The 27,561-nt window shown below is 43.7% G+C and overlaps 3 protein-coding genes across 3 annotated transcripts; 1 reads left to right on the plus strand and 2 right to left on the minus strand.

Annotated features, from left to right (window-relative positions):
* LOC133892293 (uncharacterized) lies at positions 1–1,116 on the minus strand. The gene has a single exon (XM_062332977.1). It carries the CDS (start codon positions 1,114–1,116, stop codon positions 1–3), a length of 1,116 nt encoding a protein of 371 aa, XP_062188961.1.
* Positions 1,117–12,386: 11,270 nt separating this feature from the next.
* On the minus strand, positions 12,387–14,047 carry LOC133892294 (uncharacterized). The gene is made up of 2 exons (XM_062332978.1): positions 13,096–14,047; positions 12,387–12,412 (listed from the first exon to the last, which is right to left on the minus strand). The coding sequence occupies exons 1-2, from the start codon at positions 14,045–14,047 to the stop codon at positions 12,387–12,389; spliced, it is 978 nt and encodes a 325-aa protein (XP_062188962.1).
* Positions 14,048–18,420: 4,373 nt separating this feature from the next.
* On the plus strand, positions 18,421–22,294 carry LOC133891959 (uncharacterized). The gene is made up of 3 exons (XM_062332681.1): positions 18,421–18,588; positions 20,566–20,942; positions 21,010–22,294. Exons 1-3 carry the CDS (start codon positions 18,543–18,545, stop codon positions 21,118–21,120), a joined length of 534 nt encoding a protein of 177 aa, XP_062188665.1. The 5' UTR covers positions 18,421–18,542; the 3' UTR covers positions 21,121–22,294.
* Positions 22,295–27,561: the final 5,267 nt, after the last annotated feature.

The raw sequence follows: 27,561 nt of genomic DNA on the forward strand, positions 1-27,561 counted from the left end.
TCAAGACGTCTGAGAGAGACTAGTACCTGGAGTGCAGAAGTTCACATAGGGAACCACGCTGGTGATGTATGAGCCCTCACACACCTTCCTCGTCCGGCCAGACTTCAGATCTACAGTAAAGATCCCATCTTCCACCTTGACGAAAACGAGACCAATGCCATCCGCAAAGCCAACCAAATCATGCGCGGCGGTCGGGGAGCCATTATTGAGGGGGAGCAGCTTCTCGAGCTCAATGTCTTTGCTTAGTGTCCATCCCGCATCTTCAACATCCTTGGACCATATGCAAAGTCTGGACTCCTGCACTCTTGCGAATCCCAGACGACCGTCCTCCATAGCCATGAGCTCAATTGGACCATAGGGTGTAGATACTAGGCTTGTGATGGCAGCAGGTAATTGCATCACAGGCATTTCCCGCGTGCCCAAATCATACTCAAGAATTCTATCGTTCATCTCAAACACGAAGTAGAGTGCATTCCCCACAAGGGCGCTGCGCGCCCAGCTGACACGATCGCCGGGGTGCTTTGCAGAGGTCGGCTCGCTCCAGGCGCCGGACTCCGACGAGTAGACGCAGGCGAACATCTCCTTGTCGTCGGTTCCCACGAGAACAACGACGAAGGGTCCGCGGTGACAGTTGAGGTGGTCGCATGCGCCGACGGCAGCACAGAGCACGGCGGCGGTCCAGCTGCATGGGTCCCGCGGCGGCTTGGGTAGCTCCAGCCACTCGCCCGTGGTAGGGTCCCAGACGACGAGGCGAAAGGATGCGTAGACGTGCCCCGTTGGGTAGGTGTGGAGGAGGACGCGGCCGTGGCGAGAGTCACGTGCTCGCCAGCCGCGGTGGTCGGTGTGGGGCGTGCAGGACGAGGATGTGGGAACGAAGCGCGCGATGAAGCCGCTGCTGCAGTCGATGAGGTTGCAGAGGAAGCCGAGCATGGGGGGCGTGCGGTGGAACTCGCGGAATCTGCGGCGAAAGCCGTGGTCGGATACGAGGCGGCACCAACGCTTGCAGACGAGGGCGGCGCAGACGAGGTTCGTGGGCTCAGCCGGTGGGAGACGGAGGAGGAACTGCTCGATGAGCTCATCCATTAGCACCGGCTGCTGGCATGGCGGTGGCGCCATCTATCAATTGAAGCAGATTAAGGTGCGGCTCTGCCAGGTGGGGCCAGGGAACCAGCGTGACTCAGGCGAATCTCCTTTTTCCATTTTTTCCCCCGATGGATGGGCAAATCTCCTTCCTCGCCATTTTACTTCTCTTGCTGCGGCTCAAATTCCTATATCAACACAAAGTTCATCTACAATTCATAAATAGTAGATTAAATATAGAATTTTGCTATATAATTGTGACTTGATTTTTTATGGAGAGGAGGGGTAGGGGAATCAGTTGAATTTCATACCCTCAATGTCGTACTCCCTTTTTCTCCGACAGGCCAGTCTTCTCCGGTGAGGTTTAAGATTGGGGTTAGGGTTCAGATCTGAGGGTTAGAGTTCAGGGTGGGGAGCTCCTGGGCGTAAAGGAAAGCCATCGGACACGAAGGAGGAGGGCAGCGCCACGACACCGGAGCTAGAGATGGAGAAGGTGGGGAAAATGGCAACAACAAGGGGAAGGTCGGCGGTGGGCACCTGCTCGAGTCGGAGGAGAGGAGGTAGGTGACGGCGTGGGGATGGGGAAGGGGAGGACGCTGGCGGCGCGGATGGTGAATAAATGGATCGCAGTTGATGAAGGCGTCTATAAATAGATATACGAGGTTAATCTAGGCTCTTGGATCTCAACCCAACGGTCTGAAATTCAACTGATTTTTTTAGCAAGAAATAAAAAAAACAGACATTTAGAAGGACCCTTAAATATATATCACCATGAAAATATGATTTGTGGATTTATTTTCTAGGATACGCATAAGCTATGCATAACAATACATTAAGCGAAGAAATTAGAATTACAAACACAACCAGTTCTTGGGGGCGTTATTACATAGGAAACTAGCACAGCCACTACCAGGACTACTGAAAGTAAATTAGTAGGCAACCTGCAGCCCCCAATCTCCATAAGATCAACTCCTCCTTGATCTGCAGCGCCAACTGAAGTGTATAAGCTCATGTAGGTCATGGTCTTTTTTTTTTAATTATTTCTCTGCTGTTCATTACCTTACTGACCCAGCCTAAATTTAGATCTGTTTAAAAGACCCCAACATCTGTCCATATATAACAGGTGAAACACCTAGCCAGTTTATTTTATTAGATTGTCATATTCCACTCTCATAAACTCATTGTTCTTAATCACAAATAAGCAAAATTGTACTGAGTTAATGATAAACGGGACTTACGCAGTTTTACATGGGATTGCGATATTCCACTTACATAAAGTCACATTTCTCAAGCACATATACCATCATCCATACTTTTATGTCACAAGATAAGAAAAATTACTCACATAGGAGTATCACAATTTTATATGAAATTGGGGCATTCCATTTTTCATAAATCCATTGTTCTTGAGGATATACACCATCGTCTTATAGTTTCATGTCACTAACTGAATTACACTACTATAGAAACAACTTTATATGATGGCCCATCACTGTCGGTTTCTAATGGACCGGTAGTGATAGGGTATCACTGCCGTTTCATAAGCCACGCAGGAAGAATCAGCCAATATAGTTTATGAACCGGCAATGATAAGGATCATCACTACCGGCTGATGGTTTGAGCCAGCAGTGATGTCCAGCTCTATCTTCACTGCCGGTTGAAGCTAACGACCGACAGTGATAGCTTGACTATTACTGCCGGCTCTAGCCACGAGCTGACAGTGATAGTTCATCAAATATCACTACCGGTTCATGTTACGAACTGGCAATGATAATGGATAACAGTTTATCTTAAAAAAATTATAATTTTTTCATACCAAGTCAGATAAGAACAAACTTTATATGAAAATTATATCCCTTGACGAGATCTACAACTGTGTTATCGAAAACATTTTCATTTGAAGTAATTTAGATTTAAAAATAATCGTTTAAAGTTTCAGACAGAAGAGATCAAAAGGATTGCATATGTTATTGTTATTACTAGTACTTCTATGGTGGGATGATAATGACGTATCGCGTGAGCTGAGAGGTCCCGAGTTTGAGTGTCACAAACCGCACGCATGAGTATTTTGCGTGAAAAATCGCGTGACTTGCGACGACGTGGGCACAAGGTGCCTGGTCGGGGCAAAAAAATTCGCTTTTTTCGAGTCAAAAAATATTGATCGGGAACCGACTATCACTACCAGCTGAAGCCTACAGCCAGCAGTGATAATCCCACTTCACTACCGGTCCAGAGACCGGTAGAGATAATTAGGGACTATCACTTCTCGTTTCTCACTGCCGGCTCTAAAACCGGTAGTGAATTTGGTATTAGAGCTGATAGTAAAAGTATTTTCTGTAGTAGTGTTAGTACTCAATCTGAACATGGGCAAATAAAAAAAACATAGTTGTACTGGTTAAAGATATGTAGGAGCCATGAGGCTAGTACCTGGAATGCAGAAGCTCGTGTAGGGAAAAATGCTGGAGAGGCCATTGTCGAAGCATACATTACTGACCCGGCCGGACTTTATCAATGGAAAAGAGCCCATCATTCGTGTGCACAAAAATGACACCAATATACCATCCGCATATCCAACCACATCAAGTGAGGTTGAGTCGTCACCAACAGGGATCTGCATTGTACCCATCCTACAACTCCATCCCTCGAACACAGTATAGGAACGAAAATAGTGATTAGAGGGAGATGAATAGGTGTCTCAACAAATTTCTTTCAGAATAGATGATCTTTTCCTATTTTTCACCCAACGCACTTCAAAACGTTCAAGTGGAAGCAAAAGAATTAGAGAGAAAAAGCAAGAAGATTACTTCCATGGCAACATGACTCCACAGATGAAATATGAACTATATGTTCAATTCAAGATCATTTCATATGTCTTTGTGCACAAAAACTCGTAACTTCCAAAGAAACTAGATAAGATGGACACCGGACAAGGTTATCCTCCAAGATGATAGTCTAGTGGCAAGGGGACTCAAGACCCACTCAAATACATGAGTATGTGAGTGTTTAAGCCACTAGCATCAAGAAAAACAATCCTGCAAAGGTGAAAAACTGCAGCTCAAAGAAAAGATCTACAGGCAAGGAACCTCTCTGTCACGTCCTAAAATCCGTAATTGTGTGTTTTAATCCTAAAACATGCAATTTCAGCTTCATGTTCCAGTTTGGGTCACTGGAGCACCTCACTTTGAATCAATGAGGTGGGAGAAGGAAAAACTAAGAGAAATAAAAGAGCTAGAAGCAAGTCTGGACTTTCCTCTAGGTAAATGGGGCCCACTTGGGTGGAAAATATCTCTCTATAGGTGGGCAACAACACTCTCTCTCCCCCTAAAAAGCTTGCCCATACGTACTACTCACCCACTCCACCAGATAAGGCTTTTTGAGGAAGCAAGTTGGAGTTGGCTGTCTCTCACTCTCTCTCTTAGGCTCCCTTTTTCCCCTTTTAGATCCCTACCTCTGGGAGCAAGATCAAGGTACGTATGTGGTACTCACGTGACCACCAGCTCAGGGACTACTCGTCCATCCGATTCATTTTCAGTTTCCCCGAAGGAATTCGAGCTGGTTCTGAACTTGTTTGGTGTTCTTTGGGTGAAGCAAGGAAGCAGCAGTTTTTCCACTCTTCTCCAAGCCATTTTCCGTCGTTTCCTCCTTCAACTGGCGGTCACCAATCTCAGCAAAGGACCTTGGGTGAGTCTGCTAGGCTCCCATGGTAAGTATGCCCATTTTTGGTTGGATAGATCTTAAATCTGGACTAGGGTTGCAAAGTTCTTAAAGTTCTGCAGTCTGGGAACAAATGAGGATTTATGTGGATTTGAGTTAGGAATCATGTTGCTAGGCGGTTGAGCAAAGTCTAGACCCTGTACACCCTTCTAGGCATTTTTACTTTTGATTTAGAGAGACTCCCAGGTTAGTTTAGCCCAGTTTTTCCCTTCGTAATGGCTGCTGTTCTGGAGCTACGCGAGGCTGATTTTACTGTAGCGCCGAGTACTGTTCATCCGAGCACCCCGGGCACTGTTCACCCGAGCACGAGCGCAGTCACCCCGAGCACTCCCGAGCACCCCGGGTACTGTTCACCCGACGACCCCCGGGTACTGTTCACCCGAGCACGAGCGCAGTCACCCCGAGCACTCCCGAGCACCCCGGGTACTGTTCACGCAGTCACCCTGACGACCCCCGGATACTGTTCACCCGAGCACCCGGTACTGTTCACCCGAGCACGAGTAAAGTTCACCCCGAGCACCCCGGGGTACTGTTCACCCGACGACTCCCGGTACTGTTCACCCCGAGCACCACGGGTACTGTTCACCCCCGGTACCCCGTGAGTACTGTTCATCCCGGGCACCCCGAGCACGGTTTATCAGGCTTTCCTGATAGCTGATAGTTTGTAAAATTCGTAGTTAATTCGTAGGAACTCCAAACTTTTTGAGACCACTTGAAAAATTCTGGTTTGGACAGTACGATCTTGGAATAATGTTGTCATGTATTGTGGAGCATATTTTTCTTACATGATCGCATTTCATACATGCTCATTACATTGCACGCGTTGCTCTCTGTAGTGAATGCCGATCCGTCGATCCCGGAGGCCGTGGGCGATCGTGAGGCGTCCCACCTTTCTGATTAAGGGCAGCAAGGCAAGCATCGTTCATATTGCACCGTGTCTACTTGAAAATTTAATATGTTATCTACGCTTATGTATACATTGCATGTGTCGGGTACTGAGTTGGGTAGAACCTATGCCGATGCATTATCCCATTTCGGTCACATGTCATGTGTTGTTCCTAGGAGCCTAGTGGTGTCATCGAGGTCTAATTTTAGTTCGCTATGCTTAGTGGTACTTAAGCTTTTCGGTAGAAGTCGACGACGGCGTCCACCGTTGTTGCGAGCCTAGGATTTATTACTTGTTCACACTTATGGTTGTGTTGATGATGAGTCGGTTTGGTGAGTGGTGAGTTGAGACGAGGTGTGGGCGGTGTTAGGGGTGTCATCTGCTCACGAGGAGTCCTCAGGCAGTTCGGGGAGGGAACCCGGACACCGTAGACCGCTTGCACCGGTTAAGCACCGATCATCGGTGTAGTCGGCTTTAGCACATACCTTACTCACCACATGCTGATATAATGGTAGGCGAGCTGATTACCTTCGCAGACGTGGTCATGTGGGCCTCGTCATAGACGGTGTGAGTCCGGTTTGAGTCCGGGCTTTTAGCGGTATTAGTTTGCTCGGGGAGTAGTTCTAATACCGCCTCGCCGAGCTATGGTTGATCCACATGGTTGGGCCTGGTTGGGAAAGGTTGTCACGGGTACCCCCTTGTGCGCATCTTAGCGGGTGGCACAAGCCGTATGGTCCCTGTGTCGTGTGGGTCCAGGAGTATCCCCTGCAGGGTGTATAATCAGTTCGAACTGCCGCGCTCTCGGTCATGAGCATCGCTATCGCTTATCTCCACCGAGCGACCATGTTTTGGTCGTAGAGTTTCGATGTGGGTTGTGGCATGGTTGGATTGGGGTGGCTTGGTCGGTATGTGGTTGGTGGTTTGGTGGGAATGGTTTGCTTTTATACACTTGTTGTTATATATCTGTTTTGATCAGTTGGTTGGCAGGGTTTGAGTCGGTGGTTGGTTAAGTCAGTTGCTTACACCTAGAGTCTAGGTTGCTTACCGCTTAATGAACTTAAACATGTCTTAATCCTTGCTACAGCTTTAAATGCATGATCCTTGGAGTCGAGAATATATATACTCATACTGTGTAAGACTTGCTAGTACCTTCGTACTAAGGGTGCTGCCCTTAAGTTGTTTTCAGGTCCGCAGGTTGGCGAGTTAGAGGCGGTGTTCGGCTACTTTGTGCCTGCCGATCAGGGTGGCGGGCAGGAGTAGCACCTTCTACTCCGAACTCCGGCGCTTTTGGTATGGAGCCTAAGGGCATACGGCTCCATACTCTTTTGTTGTATAGGTTTTTCTTCCGCTGCATAGTTGTTGTTGTTCCTCTTTTGTTGTAAATTGTGGAAGCAGTTGCATGTTTAATAATGGTAATCCAGTTTACTTATTTGCTCTCTATTAAACTGTGTTGTGATATTTGAGTTGGAAGGCATGTGTTCCGATCCTGGGCACAAAACACGTGCCGGGACTACCGGAATGGTATTCTGGTTAATCGTCGAGGTTGTGATTATGAATAATGATCCTCCTGATGATTAATTAGAATACTATTTGGACGGTTCCTCACACTCTCCAAGTTGATGATCTAGAGGTAAGGGTACTCAAGACCCATGAGCATACACTCGTATATGAGTTTTTATGCCTCTAGCAACAAGAAGAATGATCTCACAAGGTGCTAAAATTTCAGCCCAAAAACCAAAACGACAATCAAAACCAAAAACCGAAAAACTTACGAACTTGCAAGAGAACCAATAGAGGGAAATTAGAAGGAGGGGAATTCAAGCACATGCAAAAACATAAACTAAATTACTCAAAGAGGTCAGCCCTATTTTAAACGGATTACAAAGATTTATCTCTCAAAACTCTCACCTATTACATAGGCTAAGTACTCATCCTTCTCTCATCTAAAATCTTAGCTCTAAGGCTCTCAAAATGGTGACACAAGGGGGCTTAAATGGCTGGTTTAAATCTCTCTCTAGCCCTACCCCTCTATTTATAGGCCTAGGAAACTTGGCCCTTAAGTTTCCTAGCTTTTCTCCAAAATACTCCTCTCTTGTAGTGCACTTCTACCTACCACCGAGGGTATTTTGGTCCATTTTCTCCTCTATTCATCGGACGGCCATGGCGCCTTCATGACTTAGCTTCGCCTCGATACAAGCTTCGCGATGGTGCCACACCAGTCCTCCTACGGTTTTGAGGCCAAATCGCGAAACCAACTGCACGCTTCTCAAAGCGTGACTCACCGCCTTGCTTACACCTTAAGCAAGCGCTTCGATGTCGACGCGTGTACTCCGTCATGCGATCCTGACCACTGGTAAGTCTCTCCCGCTCCTGATCTCTCGGACCGCCTTATCACTTGCACCTGCATCCCCTTCGCTTGACTTTATCAACACGCCGTCTCTATCCGCCTTCAATGTTTTGCTTGACCTCCACGTTTTCAGCTAGGATCACCCTTGACTCCGCCCGATTCCCTTCATCGTCTGGCACCAAGCACTCCGCTTGACCCCGATCATCCCGCCATTGACAGCCAAGTTGCATCCATCACCTGCACACCATGAAACAAGCAAACACATATCTCCAACTCCAATTCCAATTAGTCCATAATCAATATGCTCAAATTAAATCTCAAATCAATTCAAATCATATCAAAGCTCATGCAAAACCGAAGATCATCAAACTAAATAAATGACAATATCAATCACTCATCACAAGAAAATTAAGATACATTTTAACTTGATTTCTCACACAGGTATAATCTAGAGTCCACGACAGTGGTGAATCCCAGTCCACGGCCCTCCATAGTCATGAAAATAATGCGTTCATCGAAGCATTCCTTTGGTAGGCAAGTCGCACACACACATCTGCTGTGTGCCCAAATCGTACTTGAGGATCCTATCCATAACACGAAGTATTGCTGAGGAAGAAGAATAGAAGTCGGCACACTCCACACACCAGCCTCTGATGAAATCTCAATATGGTTGTTGCCTACGATGATAACGAGGAAGTCGAGATGTGGCCACAGGCATCGCTACTGCTGGCGCAGAGCACCACTGCGTTCCAGCTATGAAGGTCTTCCAAGTACACCGGAATCTGTTGAATAATTCCTGCGTGTTCAGAAGTTGGGCCCGTTCTGTTAGCTAGAGGCCGTGTTAGTTAGGTTGTTACTTCAATTTAGCACATGTTTAGGTAGTTCAGTTAGTTAGTGGTGGCATGACAGGAGCTAATGGCCATGTGGGATGGCACACGATCATCCTTCATGCTACATTTTGTTCGGCCATCATGGCCTGGTAGTTAGCTTGTATTCGTCTTTAAATAGCTGCTCAAATAAATGGAAAAGTCGCAATAGCAGTGACACCAAAAAACACAAAGTCCCTGCTGAAGTTCAATTTCTGAACTCTGTCATTCGACTGGAGCCTGTCCAACAAAATCCTAATTTCCGTCAGTTTAGATAGAGAGGGTGAGTTGAGCGCCTAAGTTTGTACCTCTGTCAGATTAAAATCATGAGATCGAGTGAAAATGTGAGTTCATCTAGTGATAGCTGAGATCCAACATTTGGCATCAGAGCTTTGTTGTCGAATCTGAAATGACCTCGGTTCCAACGGGCACGCACTCAAGGAGGTCGCCACACCATGGCCGCCGCGGATCGTCGTCACCTCCGTGACACCGTGATGATGGTGGTCATGAATTAGTTGTGCAATGCGTCATCAAGGAGGCGGCAAGCTTCGTAGTCTACACAGACGGGGATGCGTTAACTTGCAGGCACAAGGGCTCTGGGAGGCCATCCAGCACGACGATGGGGACTTTCGTGATGATCTGTTGGCACTGGACGCCATCCTTCACGCCATGCCGCCAAACATGTTATCATCCCTTGGCATCAAAGATACCAGCAAGGCTACTTGGGACGCTATCAAAACTATACGTGTCGGCGTCGAGCATGTCCGAGAGGCAAACGCTCAGCAACTCCGACACTAGCTCAACGAGATCGCGTTCAAGGATAGTGAGTCAATCGATCAGGATCTCAAGCCTCGTAAACAATCTTCGCATTCTCGGCGATAACATCTCTGACACCAAGATCATCAAGAAGCTTTTGCAGGTCATCACCGATCGTCTCTCACATGTGGAAATCTCCATTGAAACTTTACTCGACCTGAACACGTTCAGTATCGAAGAAGTCATCGTACAGCTTCGCGTAGTAGAGCAGCAGTATAAGCTCAACTCGAACTCCAGCGCTGGTGGCCGAGTGGATGCCAACGGATGCCTACTTCTCATTGAAGAAGAGTGGCAAGCTAGGCTCCGCAAGCATGATGACACCGATGGCTCAAGCCTCCGAAAATCCTGTTAGAATGCTGGATACTTTCCCAGCTCATCCTATACTTAGATAAGGTGTGGAGGAGATAAGAGAGAGAGAGGAACGGTGCGGAATGGATAAGGGAGAGATGGATGGAGCCGGACCTCAAACATGAGCCAAAATTAGAGTAAAATTAATTTTTGGGTCCGATACAAGATTACTAGCTGGCACTGAAGTATCAATGCCGGTTTTTTCCAAGAGCTGGCACTAATACTAAGTGTCAGTGTTGGTTCACTCCAACTCAATCATTGATCAAGCGCGGGATGTTACGAACCGGTACTGATACTTCACTAGTACCGGTTCTAATCTAGTCAGCACTGATGTCCTAGCGTGAATGACCAATTCTGTTGTACTGCATGCATGGACAGTGCAAAATATAAGTTCCTCACTGTTCTAGCAGAATCTAAGTTCTCTGTGACTCCCTTTTCTTTGACTTAGGAGAAGTGCCAATGCTGTGTGATGGTGATAAGTAGTTAGACTCAATGCAAGAAAAGGTAAACCCAAAGTAGCGTATGCAATTACCTTGGTGAAAAAGTCATTGTTGGTGCAGAATTATTAGATGCAACCACAATGTTGAGCTCAGTTGTGGTTTCTACTGCTGTCAGTGTATAGAATAGGGGGTCCCTTGTTCGGAGGGCCCACACCGATCAATACCAGTTGGCAGAAGATTTTTTCCCAGACCAGGGTCCCACCACGCGACCACTCTACGCCTTTGCGACCAGGATCCTTACCACATAAGGAAATCCTGCGACCAGCCTTCGCTGGTCGTGGGACACTCACTCCTCCCCGACGGTCAGGTTATGGCCAGCGCAGAGGTGTCATGTCTCGTCACATAGCATTAAATGCTACGAGATGGGCTCGCAGACGTGTCAGGCTGCTTCACAAGCGCGCGTGCGAGACCGGTGATAGGACAGGGCAGACCGACTGACCGGGGTGAGGTAAGCGTGAAGGAATCCAACGGATGGGACGGGCTCGGCAGGGTCATTAGGGCAAGAGGGGTGATTGCACCATCCGTTATAATAGCATATGGGTAGAAGGTTTAACTAGGCATGGGGCTATTGCTTTTGAGCCCATTTGTAGGTTCTCCTTCTTTCTAGTCTAGTATATAACGCGAGGAGAGAAGAGGGGAACAGGGGGGAGGGAGTGGTGGATGTCGACAGAAGCTCATCTGTAATCAGTTCACAAACACTCATAACAAAATACACATGACATAGGGCTATTATCCTTCGGGAGGTCTAAACCTGGATAACCCCTGGTGTTCTTGAATTCTAGCAGATACACACCCGTCTAAGACGTTGATCACGAGCCCGTTTTCCGGTACACCCTAAAATCATTGTCTGTGATTAACCCACGACAACTGCTTTCTTCCTCCTCTTAGGTGAGCGAATGCAAGGAGCTAGAGAGTTTTGCTCAAATTCTGACTGAACTTGTGGAGTCTCATACTTTATGAATACTGAGAAATTCGACAGTAAATGTTCTAGAAATGATACTGACCCCGTTTGGATAGGCTTAAAATTGGCTTTTCTCTGAAAAAAGTCGGAAGCTATCTAAGCGGCTGGCTTTTAGCTCTGGTTTCTGGTGGCTTTTGACTAACTGAGAAAGCAGTTGTGGTTGAAATAAACTAAAAGCTGAGAAGCAGGCTAAGATAAGCTTTTCTGGCTTTTGGTGTGCTGAGAAGCTAAAAGTTTATTATAAAAACCAACAACTAAAATTCAACAGTTACAGTCACTTCCTTAACTAGTCAGATGCTCCGAAGCCACAACCTATCCAAACAGAGCCTGAAGCTTACTCACACGGATTCATTGGTCAGAAAAGGATAGATAGATATATACAATACAAATGTGACAAAAAAAACTAGTAACTTATGCTAAAAGTACACGAAGTTGATAAAATTTCCGCAACACAGTGCGGATTCAATAAATAAGTTTCAGTAGTAATCCAACCAATTTGAGGCCACAGGAAAGTGAAGCAAACTATTGGAGTAAATGGCGCGTTTCAAATCGCAATGTTTTAGTTTCAATTTCGTATTCTCCTTATCCTGAGCACCAGTGATTTCAGACGAGAGGAAACATATTCATTCCCAGATCCCATTGCAAGCTGAAGTTCGGAAAAGCACACGGCCGGAGAGTAGGATAGCACTGCGGTTACCATCTTACCGACAAGCCCAAGAAAGATTTACACTAACTAGGAAGCTACTAATTATAGAGCTAAGAGACTAGCTATTGCTTATACCAAAGATTGCTGCAGAAAGCTTCAAGGCCAAAGACCTTGCATCAGCAACTTGAGTCTTTCAAGCACTTGAAGCATTACCGACTGGTCTCACACCTTGAAGACTGCTTCCAGTGCTGCAGAAAAAAAAACCACAAATATTAAAAATAATAACATCAGCTAAATGAGAACCGACATGTGGACTTGTTTCATATATATTGTCACATAGTCAGCATGCCACACAGGCATGTGGATGCTGACTAGCCTGGTTTGGACATCTCGCGAACTAGTTCAAAAGTTTAGGTGCCTAAAACTACGATTTAGACTTCAAGGATCTAGGTGGCACCGCCGCACAAGTTTATGGATCGTCCGATATTTTACTCAAACAACAATAATTAAAGCTAGTTGGAACAACAAGCTGAATATGAGATTTCAGTCTTTTATTATTCCTACATTTAATTTTCTTAATCGCATGTATCATAATAATCCATACATTTGTGTGAAAATAATATCTATGACACCATAGTAGTATTACGTACAGCATGACTAAATAATGTGATCGTTAAAAAGTCAAAGCAACTATGTATGTATGTGCGTACCGCGTACGTATGTATGTATATACGCATGTATTTATGTACGTACGTACGTATGTATGTATGTGGGGATCGATTCATGAGGCTAGTACCTGGAGTGTAAAAGCTCGTGTAGGGAACCATGGGATTGAAGAAGGCTCTACTCTCGCCTCCCTTCATTATCCGACCGGAGTTTAGCCGAACCAAAAAGATGCCGGTGTTTGTACTTATGAAAATGATATCAGTGCCTTCCGCGAAGCTATGCACATCGAGTTTGGTGGAGGGGTCACCAATGGTGATTGAGAGCATCGTATCCAGCTCGATGACCCGTTCCTTCACCCATTCATCGGTGCCGTTCGGACCAGCCCGCCACGACCAAGTGTGGAGGTTATAGCCGTGCACGCCGGCGACTCCAAGCCCACCGTCCTTCGCCGTCACAAGGGCCACCTTCCCTGCAGCATGCAGAGACGGCGGGTTGATCATTGATATGGCGCGACCACCCAAGTCGTACTTGAGGATTCTATGGCCGTCCTCAAGCATGAAGTAGAGTGCGTCTCCGGCGAGCAGACTGGGCATAAGCATGCAGTAGGAACTCAACATGGCGCCAAGGTGGATCGAGGACGGCTCGCTCCATGCTGAAGCCTCCGATGAGTAGACGTAGACGAATATCCCCTCGAGGTCAGTGCCCACGATGAGGACGAGGAAGGGACCAGGGTTGCAGTCGAGGTGGTCGCAGCAGGTAACGGTGGCGGCGCAGAGCACCGCGGCGTAAAACATGCCAGGGTACAAGTACGGCAGGAGCAATTCCCGTTGCTCATCCGTGATGGGGTCCCAGACGACGAGGACGTGCGGCTCTGAAGGATTAATAATGTGATCCCTGCCGGCCGGAGGCATGCTGTGGAGGAGTACGCGGCCGTGGCGGGAGTCGAGCACGGTCAAATCGCGGCGGTCGGCATGGGGCGGGCACAAGGCGCAGGGCTCGAAGGAGACGATGTAGGTGTCGCCTTCCATGAGGTTGGAGAAGACGCCCATGATGGGGGGCGTGCGGTGGAACTCGCGGAACCTGCGACGGAAGCCGGGGTCGGAGACGATGCTGCGCCATCGCTTGCAGACGAGGGCGGCGCGGATGAGGCGCCCGGGTTTATGCGGTGGGAAGCGGAGGAGGACCTCCTCGACGAGCTCGTCCATCAGCGCCGCCATCCTGCTTAGCGGGGCGATGGTCTCTTGGCTCTGCACGGCTGCCGAAGAATCTAAGGTCGGGATGATCAACAGAACAGGCTGACCTAGCTAGGGTTTCACAGGCCGGCGCTGCCACCAATTTGCTATTTATCTGTCTGTCTACCCTCCGATGTGCTTTAAATTTCGCGCTGTGCTGATTGGATTCTGCTTTAATATATGTACAATACAATCCATAAATCACGATAATATGGTTTATGTATAGTTAGTTGCAGATGGGAAATCTTTGGTGCAAACTAGCAAGTGGGTGCAAATATACACACAATAAATGCGGTCTATACGATTCCCATTTGAAAGCTACGGTTTATCTCATATTCCACCAGTGGAGGGTTATTTTGTGCTATTTTGAAGCCGTACAGGGGTTTTCTACAAATCAACCCTTACACTGGTGGAATCAACCGTAGCCTTCGAATGGACGTCATTCGTTGTTTGCATGTTTACACCAATTTGCTTGTTTACAGAGAACTTGAAAAACATGCAAATAGCACCATCTATTGGTGGCTCAGCGTTTCAGTAGCAGGAAACCTTCTTATCAATGCTTAGAAAAAATACATATCACTATGTAAAAAACCAACAAATATGACATTTCATTAGTGATGACTACTCATTACATGTCACTAATATTGTATTAGTGACGGATCCTACGAGGATGTGTCACTAATATGACCCTGTGTCAGGACCTATCTCAGACTCGTCGCTAATAACAGCTAATTAGTGACGGATGAGAAAATCATCAGTCCCTAATGATAGCAGTGACGAGTCACTTTACAACCCACCACTAATAACTTTATCATTAGTGATGGGTTACATAATGACCACTTATTAGTGACGGATCCTAAAAACACATGTCACTAATGTGAATATAAGACTCAAAATTTTCATTCACTCCACTCCTCAAGTCCGCTCACATCCCCACCCTAAAAAATCTAAATCACGGACGCCCATGTTCTCTCTCCGTCTCTTCTCTCTCATTCTCTCCTCTCCCCTTATCACACGAGTGTAGCGCACCTCCCACCCTTCCCGAACGCCACCCACCACCTATCCCTCCTCCCGAGCTCACGGCAGCCGCCCTCACCGCCCTCCTCACAACCACTGCCCTCACCGCCTTCTCTCTCTGTGTGTTGGCGGCGTGTGGAGATCGAGGAGCTCGGCATGATGTGCAGCTCGAGGAGCTCACAAACAGCAAGTTACGATGGCAGGATCCAGGCAGCGGTGGTCGGATCTAGGCGGTGGCGGCAGGGTTCACGTTGTGGTGGCGGTGGGAGGCCAACAGTGGCAGTAGGAGGCGCGGGAGGCCATCAGTGGCAGCAGGAAGCGCCGAGGCCCAAGCCTGTGTGGAATATTTTTTGTTTTGTTGATCTGCATGCTGGGGATTCGGCCAACAAGGAGCACATGGAGTAGCTCAGCGTCAGTGACGTCTATGTGCGAGACGCTGGTGGCAGCGAAGGAGACGCTACTGGGTGGCTGCACGGTCCTTGCCACCACCAACGAAGACCACCCGATCCTGCAGCCCACAAGCGCATCGGCGAGCCGGGCCATGAGGTCAACTGCCTCGGGCTACAAGGGCGAGGCGCGTGCAGATATGGCCGCCTCGAGCACAAGGTGGACGGTGTGGGCGTCCTCGAAGGCAGCGCGGAGGGCGACAACGTGGCGGTTGGCCTCCTCACCGAGTCCACAGCCAGTGTCCCCACGTTCGCCTGGACAAGCATCGGCTGCCGGTGCTCGGGCATCACAAGAGCTTCCTCCTTCTGCCTACCCGTAGTGCTCTCTCCCGTGATTGCTATCCCAAGTGAGCACAAGCCCCTTGCATTCCTCCTCTTCCCCGCATAGAAAAAATTGTGGTCACTGAACGGATTTATTGAGTTCCTCACTCAACAAGCCTTGGACATACCTTTAAGTGCAATGCAAGTGACGTGGTGCTCTCTTGGGAAATCCAGAAACCGTGAATGATATAGTTGTGTTATAAAATGTTAGTGTATACTTGCTAATGCAAATCCCTGTGTAGATATTTGTCTACTGGGATGGACACGAGCTGAATTTGTACCCATCTTTCATTTTTCTTTATTTCCAATACAATTCATTCTACTATCTTGCTGAGATAGACATGAACTGAATTTCATCTGGTACCAATACCAAATGCTAACTACTGCATGTACATGTCTCACCCCAACCGATCCATGGACTGAGGAAATGATCACAATACTTGTTCCTGCATTGATTCGTAGATCTTCTCTGCATCGTGTTCCCTTCTCTGAGCTGTTGCCTAGTTGACTTATTTGCTTGCTTGGAATGCATGGTGGTGATGGATTTGTTTGTTGTGTTTATTTGTTTACATACAGGTGAACCTATTTTATATATTTTTTAAAAAACACATTAGTGATGGGTCTAGATCCAAACCCATCACTGATACATAGTCATTAGTGACGGGTCCAAACCCATCACTAATGTGTCTACATTAGTGATACGCTTAAAGTGACGAGGATTTTATCCGTCACTAATGAGGGTTATCACCCATCACTAAAAGTTATTCTCACTTAGTGTGTTGGATCAGGCTGCAGATTATCCTATTTTGCAATTGAAGCTACAGATTTAAGATCTAGAACAATCAAGGTGCTTAGTGTTCATGTTGCAATTGAACAAGCCATAGGATGGGAGCTCATGCCTATGTCCTCACACTTCAGCATTCAATCATCTATCTCCATGGCAGAGCGTTCTCATGTCCATGTTGTTCTTCCTCAATATTATTATATTAGTCTTTATACAGCAGTTTTAAAAGATGAACTAACACCATGAAGCTCCCTGTACAATCTAATCTCCAGGCATTTAAGTTCATTAGAAACAAAAATCTAGTGGATTTCAGTTCAAAGCACAAAAGACCATTGCACCTGAACACATGATTCTGATATAAGCTAAATGTTGAAACAGAAAAAAAAAACTAGGAACCAGCAGAAGGGACTGAGATCCTCTGACTTGAGCGAGTGAAGTCACGGGTGAACAGTAAAGTCACAGCACTGTTTATCATCTCACAGAAAATACTGTTTACCAGTGACTTACCTTCTTCAAGTCAGAGGATCCAGTACTCCAGACCCTCCTCCACCAGATCTATTCCACATACTGCCAGCCCCCCCCCCCTATGTTCATGTCTCTCAGCTGCATGTTGGTGGCAGGGGTGCTTCCAATAAATTCTTTTATACTACTTATCTATTTCCTAGCTATAATTCCACAAGTAAACATGGTAGAAACTTCAAATTAAATGTATCTAGCAACAGCAAAGTCAAAGAATAAATGATTGGTAGATCCATTTTCAGTAGAGAAAACACAGGCTGATTAGGATTGTTTATGAATGTCTCTCTTGACCAAGTTATCCTTTGTCATAAGTTTGCTATGTCCCAACAACCATAGAAGAATTTAAATCCAAGACACACATGTTGGACTACTCAAATGGATAATGTCATATAAAGACCGGCAACTACAACTCACAACGGCAAAACTTTCAGAATCCTCATCAATGAGTTGGATCTGAATATTTCAACCTCAAGATTTCACATACAGTGAAATTTCATTTCATTCATCATGGACAAAAGTATCCCCTCAGCTCCCTCTCCTTTCCCTCAAAAATAAAACTCGGTCTTTGACTACTGGCATTCAACATCTCAGCCACATTGATGTTGTTTTAAACTAGTTTGAACACAACTTTTGCACTAATGGAAACTAGCTAGTTGCTTACAGTTTGCTCAGTTATCACTGCAAGAGATGAGACACTGGTTATCAAATGGATAAGGTAGTTCAATAAATAAGCTTGCACGAAGAGTATTAACTTCCACTGGATAAGGTTTGTTCATGATTAAACTGCCTGACAAAAAATAGCTTCAAACTCTCTCCATGATGCATTCGCTCAACTCATATCGTTGTTCACTCGTCATCTGTTACTGTGAGCCAAAAGTTTCTCTAATCTATCTCCTCGGGTTACTGTGTGCCAAATCGATAACCTCCTTTTTTTATTTTCAGTGGTCGGCACGGTACCGACTCCAACTCGCGCTCACCAGACTGATACATGAGTGTCTGGCCTATCGGCCGCCATGCATGCCGCCTGGACCACGCTATGTCCCTCTAGCCCACTTGCCAAGCCAGGCAACCTGACAATACAAGCGTGTTTGGATGGAACTCTAGCCAAAATTACCTGGACTGACCCCTGTATGTAAGTTGTCTGGACTCCGTTTGGTTGGAGCCCTGGGTTTTTTTTTTTTTGCCTGGCACGAATGCCTAGGCTGGTTGCCGGGCGACGGGCGTAGGAAATCGACCGTCTAGATTTTTGGCTGAGTTGCTAGGCTATAATCACCACACATACCACTCTACCTTATCCCGTCCTCAGTTTCTCCTTTCCTCTCCCGTGTCTCTCTAGTTGCTGCCTTCTTTTGGGAGAAGGGAAAAACCATGATTGATTCCATGGAGATGGAGGATGTTGCAGGGGTGGTCTTCTAGGTTGCAGATATGTTATGGGAAAGGTGAGAGCAAAATCCCTCTCTATCTTTTTGATTCTCTTCGTCTGTTTCATTCTTTTTTATGCCTGATTTAAGGTTGTAGTTTACTCTAGATTGGTGCGTACAAATAGATCAGTACTTTCCTCTATAATAAATAGATCGATCTTTTGTCCTGACAGCTTGTGAGATTCGACTTTTTTTAAACATGTGTGTACTGCTACCCTAGCAGTGGTAGTAGCTTTCCATTCTATTTTACATTTTATCTTTTTTTGGAGAAAGTAGTAAGTGCACGCATGCCATCTAATATATTGATTAAAGTAGTAAGCTATCTACAAGTTCTTGTAAAAAATAAGGACATGCATGTATCCCTAAATGTGAACTACCAATGCACTTGTTTCTTACATTTTTTCATATGATGCTCATATGGATATAGAACCTATTCCTGATTATATTATCCAGCAAAGAGCTCGAATGCTAAGTGTCCTATCTGTTGTCGTGGCCATTATCCAATGGTGATGATGAAGGCATCTTCATTATCAAAGGTTGCCAAGAAAATATGGATCATTCGTGAGCATAGACTTGGTGAGGCAAATAAGGCTGGATGAACTATATAATGGAATAGATAAAAATTGCATCCATCAACTTCGGATGAAGACAACCGTGTTCTGAAAGCTTTTCTCCTGATTGCGTGATGCTGGTCTACTACGATATACTATACATGTCTCAGTTGAAGAACAATTAGCTATGTTTCTACACACAGTTGGCCATAATTTGAGAAATTGTATGATTGGCTTATTTTTAAAGAGATCTGGTGAGACTCTAGTCAATATTTCAATGAGGTCTTGAGGGCTTTATGTTGTCTTGCCAAAGATATGATAAATCTTAGGTCAATAGAGATCCATCCAAAGATAACCAGTAGTCCCAGCTGGTTCTACCCATATTTTGAAGTATCTTGCATAACATGCATTCAAGTTTTTAATTCCTATGGCTAGTTTATTGGACTAATAAAAATTCCTTGCAATATAGGACTGCATTGGGGCACTTGATGGCACCTATATCCCTACATTTGTCCCTGACAATATAGTTAACAGGTTTTGAGGTCATAAGGGCTATCCAACTCAAAATGTGCTAGCAGTTGTAGACTTTGATTTGCGGTTTACCTATATGCTTGCTGGATGGGAGGGTTTGGCACATGACACCGTAGTTCTAAGGGTTGCCCTTAAAAGATCAAATGGAATTCCATTGCCTGAAGGTTAGCATATAAAAGTCCTAGTGGTTTAAGGTATACACTAAATTTTGATGAAGTAGTAATCGTTCATCTTGTGTGTTGTAGAAAAATATTACTTAGCTGATGTGGGGTATGCAGCGAGACCTGGTATACTGCCACCTTATAGAGGTGTCCACTACCACTTGAAGGAGTATGGGGGTGGGAGACATCCAGAAACACCACAAGAGTTGTTCAATCTTTGACATTCCTCCCTTCGTACAACTGTTGAGTGAGTTTTTGAGACCTTAAAGAATCACTTTAAAATTCTTACAAACAAGCCATATTTTCCATATAGCACACATGTGAAGATTGTGATAGCATGCTTTGTGTTACACAATTGGATCCTCGATAATGGTCCTGATGACATCATATATGATGAAGCTCTTTGGTATAGCACACAGGTGAAGATTGTGATATCATGCTTTGTGTTACACAATAGGATCCTTGATAATGGTCCTGATGACATCATATATGATGAAGCTCTCTGGTATAGTACTTTGCCTAGGTCAGCTAGAACAGCTACAGATCGAGGCGCGGAGAATAGACAATGGGTGGCTAAGTGAGATGATTTAGCAAATTTGATGTGGAGTCAATATTGATGTAGTTCACTGTATTATTTGGCTTGTATGACTTGTTACTATTTTATTGCAAGATAATATCATGTTCGTTTACTACAATATTTTTTATAACATTGCTTGTTATGGTTGTTACTTTCATCATGTATTCTCTTGTAGTTCACACAATGGATACAGCAGAAAGTAGTCTGAATGCTAAGGGCAAGGGAGGTGAGAAAGCTGTGGGATCAAATCCAAGGGCAAAAGCTACAAACTGGCCTACAGCTATATCTGAATTTCTCCTTGATTGGTACATTGAGAAGAAGTTGGCGATGCCTCCCAACACTAGTTTCAAGAAGCTACATCACACATCATGCACATCTACAGTAAACTCCAAGTATGGCACTACCTATACTGTGGATCAAGTTCATCATCATTGGAAGCGTCATAAGGATACTTGGGGCCTTGTGACTAAGCATCTCCATGAGAGTAGTGGTGGCTCGGACGATAGCACAAAAATGGTGACTCTATCTCAGTCTACTTTGAATGACCTCTCGGTAATTATTTTTACCTCAATGATCATAATACATGTCATGAATGATTCTTATGAAGTTTTTCATACAGGCAAATGATCGTGGGATTCTCTCTAAACCATTTAGTTCTTTGACAAGTTGCAAGAATTATTCAGTGGTTCCACAGCTGATGGTTCATTTATGCAAGATCCTTCCACTGTAGTTGAGCCAGACAAAGATGGAACTGACATACTTGACATGATAAATGATATAGCTAACTATGATAAAACAGATGCTCCACAAGGACAAGACTCAGACAAACTAGAGTCTGATAGTGATGAATGTCAGGAGGTGGTTGCCCTCGCCGCAACTAGTAGCCAAGTTTCTTCATCTAGTGTCAAGTCCATGATGCCTAACAAGAAGAGCTTTAAAAGGGCTGGCAAGTCAAATACATTACCAACTGCAGCACAGATTGGTAGGGCTAGTAAATCTAATTCAAAATCATCTCCTACTTGTGCTGATGATGATATGGATGTGGAGCTAACCAATACTTTGCAGAAAATCTAGCAAACCCTTGCAAAACCAGACCCTAATAGTCCTTTATGGGATATGCTTAAGAAGATTACATTACCAGCGGAAAATAGGCTCGCAATAGGGATACACCTTTGCAAGCCAAAATTTCAAGTCCATCGCAGTTTTCTTATCAATATGAGTCAAGAATACCTTGAGTGTTGGGTGTTCAAGTATTTATCTGGCGGTGATTCTGGCAAAGAGTGATCTTGTCAAGGAATGTAGGTGGCATAAGCTTCTGACTGTGGTTGATGGGGTCGGTTTTTGTTGCACCCTTTTGGGATCAGTATGTACAATATGACAACATGCTAATCATATGCTGCCAAAGTTGATAGTCAGAGAACTTCCTGTCTTTATGGACAAATTGTTAAGGCTCTTTGGACAGCCTATGTTCTGTGCTTTTGTATATAGTTGAATTATCAACTAATCTTAAGTTGTAATATTTGTTAGCCTATAATTTCGAAACTTATTTCTTGTTACTATTTGAATCTCTGTTGCTTTTGTTGTTTGTCACACTTGAGGAATGCATAGAACTGTATTTGGCTACAAATTTTTATAAGGGGTAATCTCACCACACCTCAAACCATTGGTAAGTCCAACCACATGCAATTGATGAGCCAAACATAGCCTAGCTGTTGTATCCCATTAGGCAGAATTCCAGGTCTTCAACTAAAAATTGCCAGATTTTACGATATGCCTGGTCAGGTAACCTTGCAAGAAATAGCAAGCAACATTCAGGCAGGTCAAATCCCCAGGCAAAGAGTCCAAGGTTGTAACCAAACACGTCCTACCTGCCTGGGCCACTCACCCACACGTTGTAGTACTTTTCATAAGTTCTCCAGAGTGGTAAAGTATGCAATTTTTTGTTGGATATAGCTCCAGTTATGCTATTCTCAATTTTCTTCTATCGTTCGTTGACATATTTCAGTGTTAGAATGTTTAAAGCTCGATTAGGCTATGATAATGATGTTTTCTATAGATGAAAGTTATACCAAAGTTTAAGCTTGTGTTGTGATACACAAGTCCACAAAGTTTTAGATTTTTTGGATCTATGGTGTGGCAGATATGTGAAGCTTGCTGCCTGAAATTTCAGACAAATTCTGAAGTCTGTTTTTAGTTGCAGTTTAGGCCACCTTAATGGCAGTATAAAAATATGGTATTTCCACTAAAGTTGTAGGTATTGTTATGTAGTTTTTAAAAATGTTTTTTCCTGTCATTGCTGTTGTAAATAAAAAGATACGAAAAAGTGAAGCAGCATTGCTACAGTTAAACGAATGTGTTAAGTGTCGGTTTGTTCCTTGGATGGGTTGCGGGGTGTAGGACCATGTTCCTTGCTATTTGTATTGCATGTGGTATATTGTGGTGCTAATATATGGGCACTTGAGCAGGTGGTGTTGCGTCGATGCGTGTATGTCTTATCTTCATTGTCGGTAAAGGCAAGTGAGCGTGATGGTTGTTGCCACAACTTTAACTTGTTATTTTTGCTACCTCCACTCATAATAATGCAGCACACATGATTATACTTATTAATTTGAAAGATTATACCTACTTGCTCTAGATCTATGAGTTTAACTTAATCTTTTGTTATAGTTGATGGACTCGTATGCAATAGTGATAATGCCTTGTCGGTTTGGTCATTTCTAACATAACATCACCTTATATCTAATGAATGGTTTACTTGAGGATAATGATGTTAATTTTGTAGAAGCTTATAATAGAGGATATGCTTTGACTTGTAGGTGGGCATTTAATTTTTTTGGAATGCTGTTTCATATGTCTATAACTAGTTGGAATATAACCCTTTTAAAATTCTTTGCATGTTAAATGATAAGCTAGTAGAAGCATAATTGTTATTTTTTTGCCCTACATATAATTAAACTTGTAATATGTCATTCTGAAATAGGGTAGGCCTTGCTCTTTCGAAGTAAGTTTATTGTTGATGTATGTTTATGTTCATATCATCTGCACTTAAACATGAAGAAAGAATGATGGATATATGTGGATGAAGGTGGCTTATATGAATTATTTAGAAAATTCTTTTATGTTGATGTATGTTCACGGTTGTGAACTATGTTGTTTATATTTTAGCATTTGAAGTATATTATGTTCATTGCATTTCATATACATTGGAAGTTATGTCGTAAAGAACATGACTATACCGGTATGCATCATACGTTGCCCGAGGAGGGGTGCGATGTAAAAGAAGGTATTTCATTGCATTCATATGCATTGCTGTATGGAATGGATTATTGGATATGTTGAAGTTACATTGGAGGTCATTATGAGAACCGATGCTTCTCCATGGATATATTCATTGTGGAATGACATATGGATTTATGAAGGTATTAAAGTTCTACATGGACTTGCATTTCATAGTATCCATATGCATCATCTTGTGGTACAGTAATCTTTCGTATACGATTTGGTTGTGATAAATGGTATGCAGACATTTGAGTAATCTTACTAATTGTAGAAGATATGTGGTTAAGAGTGGGTTATTCTTAAATATGTCATTTATTATTAATATGACTTGAACTCTATTTATGATTTCTTGGATGATAATTTTTCCTTACAAGCCCTATTTAACTCTTAGAAGTTGAAGTCAATTATTGATGTTGAGATCATGTCACGTGGGATAGATGGTTTTTTATATCTTGCTTATGTTATAGTTATATTTGCTATGAATATGTATTTATCGATCTTATTTTAGAAGTAACTATTTAACTTGCTTACAAATGAACATGATGAATAATGTAATAACTTTTTATATATTTTTAAGTTTTTAATTGATGCTTTAAATATTGTGATTTAAATAACTTGTTAAAGTAGTTCGATTGCTAAGATTACCCAATCTCACCCTTGCATTTCCCTTCCTCAGGTTGTCTTCTTAAAGCTAGCTTGGAGGGAAGGGTTTAGTAGCATGTCTTACATGTTCATGACATCACATACACCATTCAAAATAATTTTACAATAATAATATAATAGATTGCTGGTGTCGTTGCTTGACTATCTTAAAAATGTCCTAGAGTTGTCAAACTCTTGTTCTTCTCTTTTACTAGAATATTGTTAGATGTTAGTGTGATGTTATTTCATAATATATACCTCTATCTACTGTTGCTTCCATATTGCCTCTCATTTTAAGCGAAGTGCTGCCGAAATTTTTTATATATAGTTCGGCATGCTCGAAGCGTAGTTAAGTAGCATTTCAGATTTTTGTGGGACCCTGGGTGTTACAGTGCCTAAATCGGACCGTGCTGTGTCGGGCTGGGCCACCCATTTAACCATATTTAGATCATACAACTCTCGTGTACATTCTATGATGCACAACTCTCGTGTACAGTCTATGATGCAATTTATCTTCACATGTACCGCTCCCTAGCCTGAACGTCCCACGTGATATCAAAACCACTCATGTCAATTCACACAAAATCACTCTTACGAGTGTATTGCGCACATCAAAACCACAAATATCATTATACCACCCTGAGCATATCCAAACAACATATTATCAACACATACACATCAACACGTGCACATCATCTAAATCACAAACACTTTGCCAATTTCACAATAACACAAATTTTTCGGCATTTATGATCTCACAAAGTAAGAACAATGCTACTCATCTTGATCAATTATCGTTTTTCTCAGTCGAATTTTTCATGATAATGAGTCAAAAGTTCTGTTTGAGTTTAATATTTCGTCTGCAGTTATTTTTTAGTTCATCCTTAACACAACCCCTTGGAACCGAATATCTCTCTCTTTGTTTTCCTTTCCAGAACAGTGGATCAGTATGGGTCACTTTCTGTTTGACTTGAGCATGGCTACCCAAGTAGCAAGTCTTTATGGTAATTATTGTCGTTCTTGTCAATTCGTCGCTACGACGATGAATCATGAACAATGATCAGGTTTATGTTTTGGCTTATCGGAACTAGTGTTCAGTTCATGCTTGGCAGGGCCTCTTGCAAATGAAGTCAGTTATACTGACATGCAGTATTACTGGGACATAGATGCGGATGTTACTGTTTAACTCGGGTGTGGATGTTTGATTCGGCGAACACTCTAATATAGGATTTCGGAATTCAGCTAATATATAATTTTAAATTTGTAAAATAGCATTTTAGCTCTTCAATTATCATATGTAATCTAAGCTTAGACCTATACCACAAATTAGAAGGCCGCAGAAGATCCTATTGAGCCTTTGTTTGTTTTCTGCTTCTGGTTTTGCTTCTGCTGTTGTTAGAAGTCAGAAGTCAGAACAAACGGGATTTTAGAGAAATAATATCTGGAGAAACTAGAAGTTTATTTCTAAGGAAAATGAACTAAGGCTGAGAAACTTGCTAAGAGACGTTTTTTTAAAAAAACTATATGCTAAGAAACTAAAAACTTATTATAGAAACTAAAAAACTATATGTTAAGAAACTAAAAACTTATAGTTCATGCGCGTGAGCTTCTTCTCCCCCACTCCGATACGACACTGCGATATCAGATACGCGTCCAACCATGTCAGACGTGAGTCGACACTGCAATACCACACCGCAATTTTTTTGATACGCATGTCCCAGTAACATTGTTGACATGTGCCGTGCTTTCCTGAAAATTCATTCCGCGGTTCAGTTTCAGTTACCTCGACAAGGTCAAGCGAGCAGTAGTTTCAACCTTTTGTTGTCATATGATTGGACATGAAAAATATTGGGGGTTATGGTTCAGTTCCATTACCTTGCTGACCCGCAATGAACTGAGCTCGATATGCCTCCTGTCCTGGGGTCAGTTCTTCAGTTCACCACCCATGGCGATGATGCGGAGCAGCAGCATCTAAGATGTCTGGAGATGGATGACCGAGTTACATTAGAGCCTGTACCACATCAGGGAGGGAGAGAGGGAAGGAAATTCTATACCGTTCTTCTCTGATTTAACAGGTGACACGTGCAATTGAGAGGAATAAGGGAAACACGTGACATAAAAAAAAATCTTTCTACGAGATCGAGGCTCATAAAATTTCCTTCGAGAAAAGAGGGCTAAGGTCCAAGTTCCCATCATGTTAGCCAACGACGTGATGGGCCCCTCTCTACTCGCCGGAGATGGACTCTTCTTCATCCTTGAGCGCGGCCGCATAATTCTAATGTACGATTTGGGTGGGGGTGCCCTATCGGAGATCAACATCAACCCGCCACCCCTTGTCTCTGGGAAACATGTTCCTCATGACGACGGAGGACGGCAGGCTGGGAGTCGCCGGTGTGGTGGACCACGGCCTCATTGTTTGCTCCATTGTGATTTGTGAATATTTAGACAGCTCGCCATGTAATGTTTCGTTGTTCTGGCCTCGTAAGTGTTAGTTCAGTTAGTAACAGAAAAATATAGATAATGATAGATGGGATGAAGAAAAATGAATGGTGTATTTAAAGAATGAGATCACATATGCAACATGTTGCCTAACTGATCATTTGAAGTGATTTGTTTTCTGTTGGGTACTTCAAACTTTATTGTAGAGGTCAATTAGTAAAGAGTTCGTTGCTATGGTCAATTAGTATGTTTCTTTCAACGAATCGACCAAGAATACATGTTTAGGACCAAGATCAATCATTCAAGTTTACATTTATGCTTGTTTGAGGCTTTGAGTATTAGGTAATGTTATTTTTATGCTCAGCTGCCTGCTTGTAACTTTGAACTCGTATGTGATTGTCTTATCTTCTTCTAACAAAGAATGCATGTGGGCTAGTTTCAATTCAATTTCTTGAACAGGGTTTGCCCAACTAGAAGTTTCAGAATTGGATTTCATTCATACGCCTCCATGTTTCGCTCACATGCTGCATAAACTTGAACATTTTAACATACGAAATGACATCTAGGACAAAACTTGGAGAGGAAAAAATGGCGAGATATGAGCTAAGGAATTCATCATGGAGAGAATTTGAAGTTATTTTATGTTGGCCAGTTTAAGTAAGAACAGTGCTACTTATACTGGCCAATTATCATTCTTATCGTTGAATTCAACATGATAAAGTGTAATTCAGTATGGTTCACGGGTTCAGTTTATGTCTGAAATTAACAGAAAACTTATTAAGTTATGTTATCCCCTTTGTGGCCAATCAGG

The sequence above is a fragment of the Phragmites australis genome, chromosome 15 (genome assembly GCF_958298935.1).
Source record: "Phragmites australis chromosome 15, lpPhrAust1.1, whole genome shotgun sequence".
In the NCBI taxonomy this organism is placed as follows: domain Eukaryota; kingdom Viridiplantae; phylum Streptophyta; class Magnoliopsida; order Poales; family Poaceae; genus Phragmites; species Phragmites australis.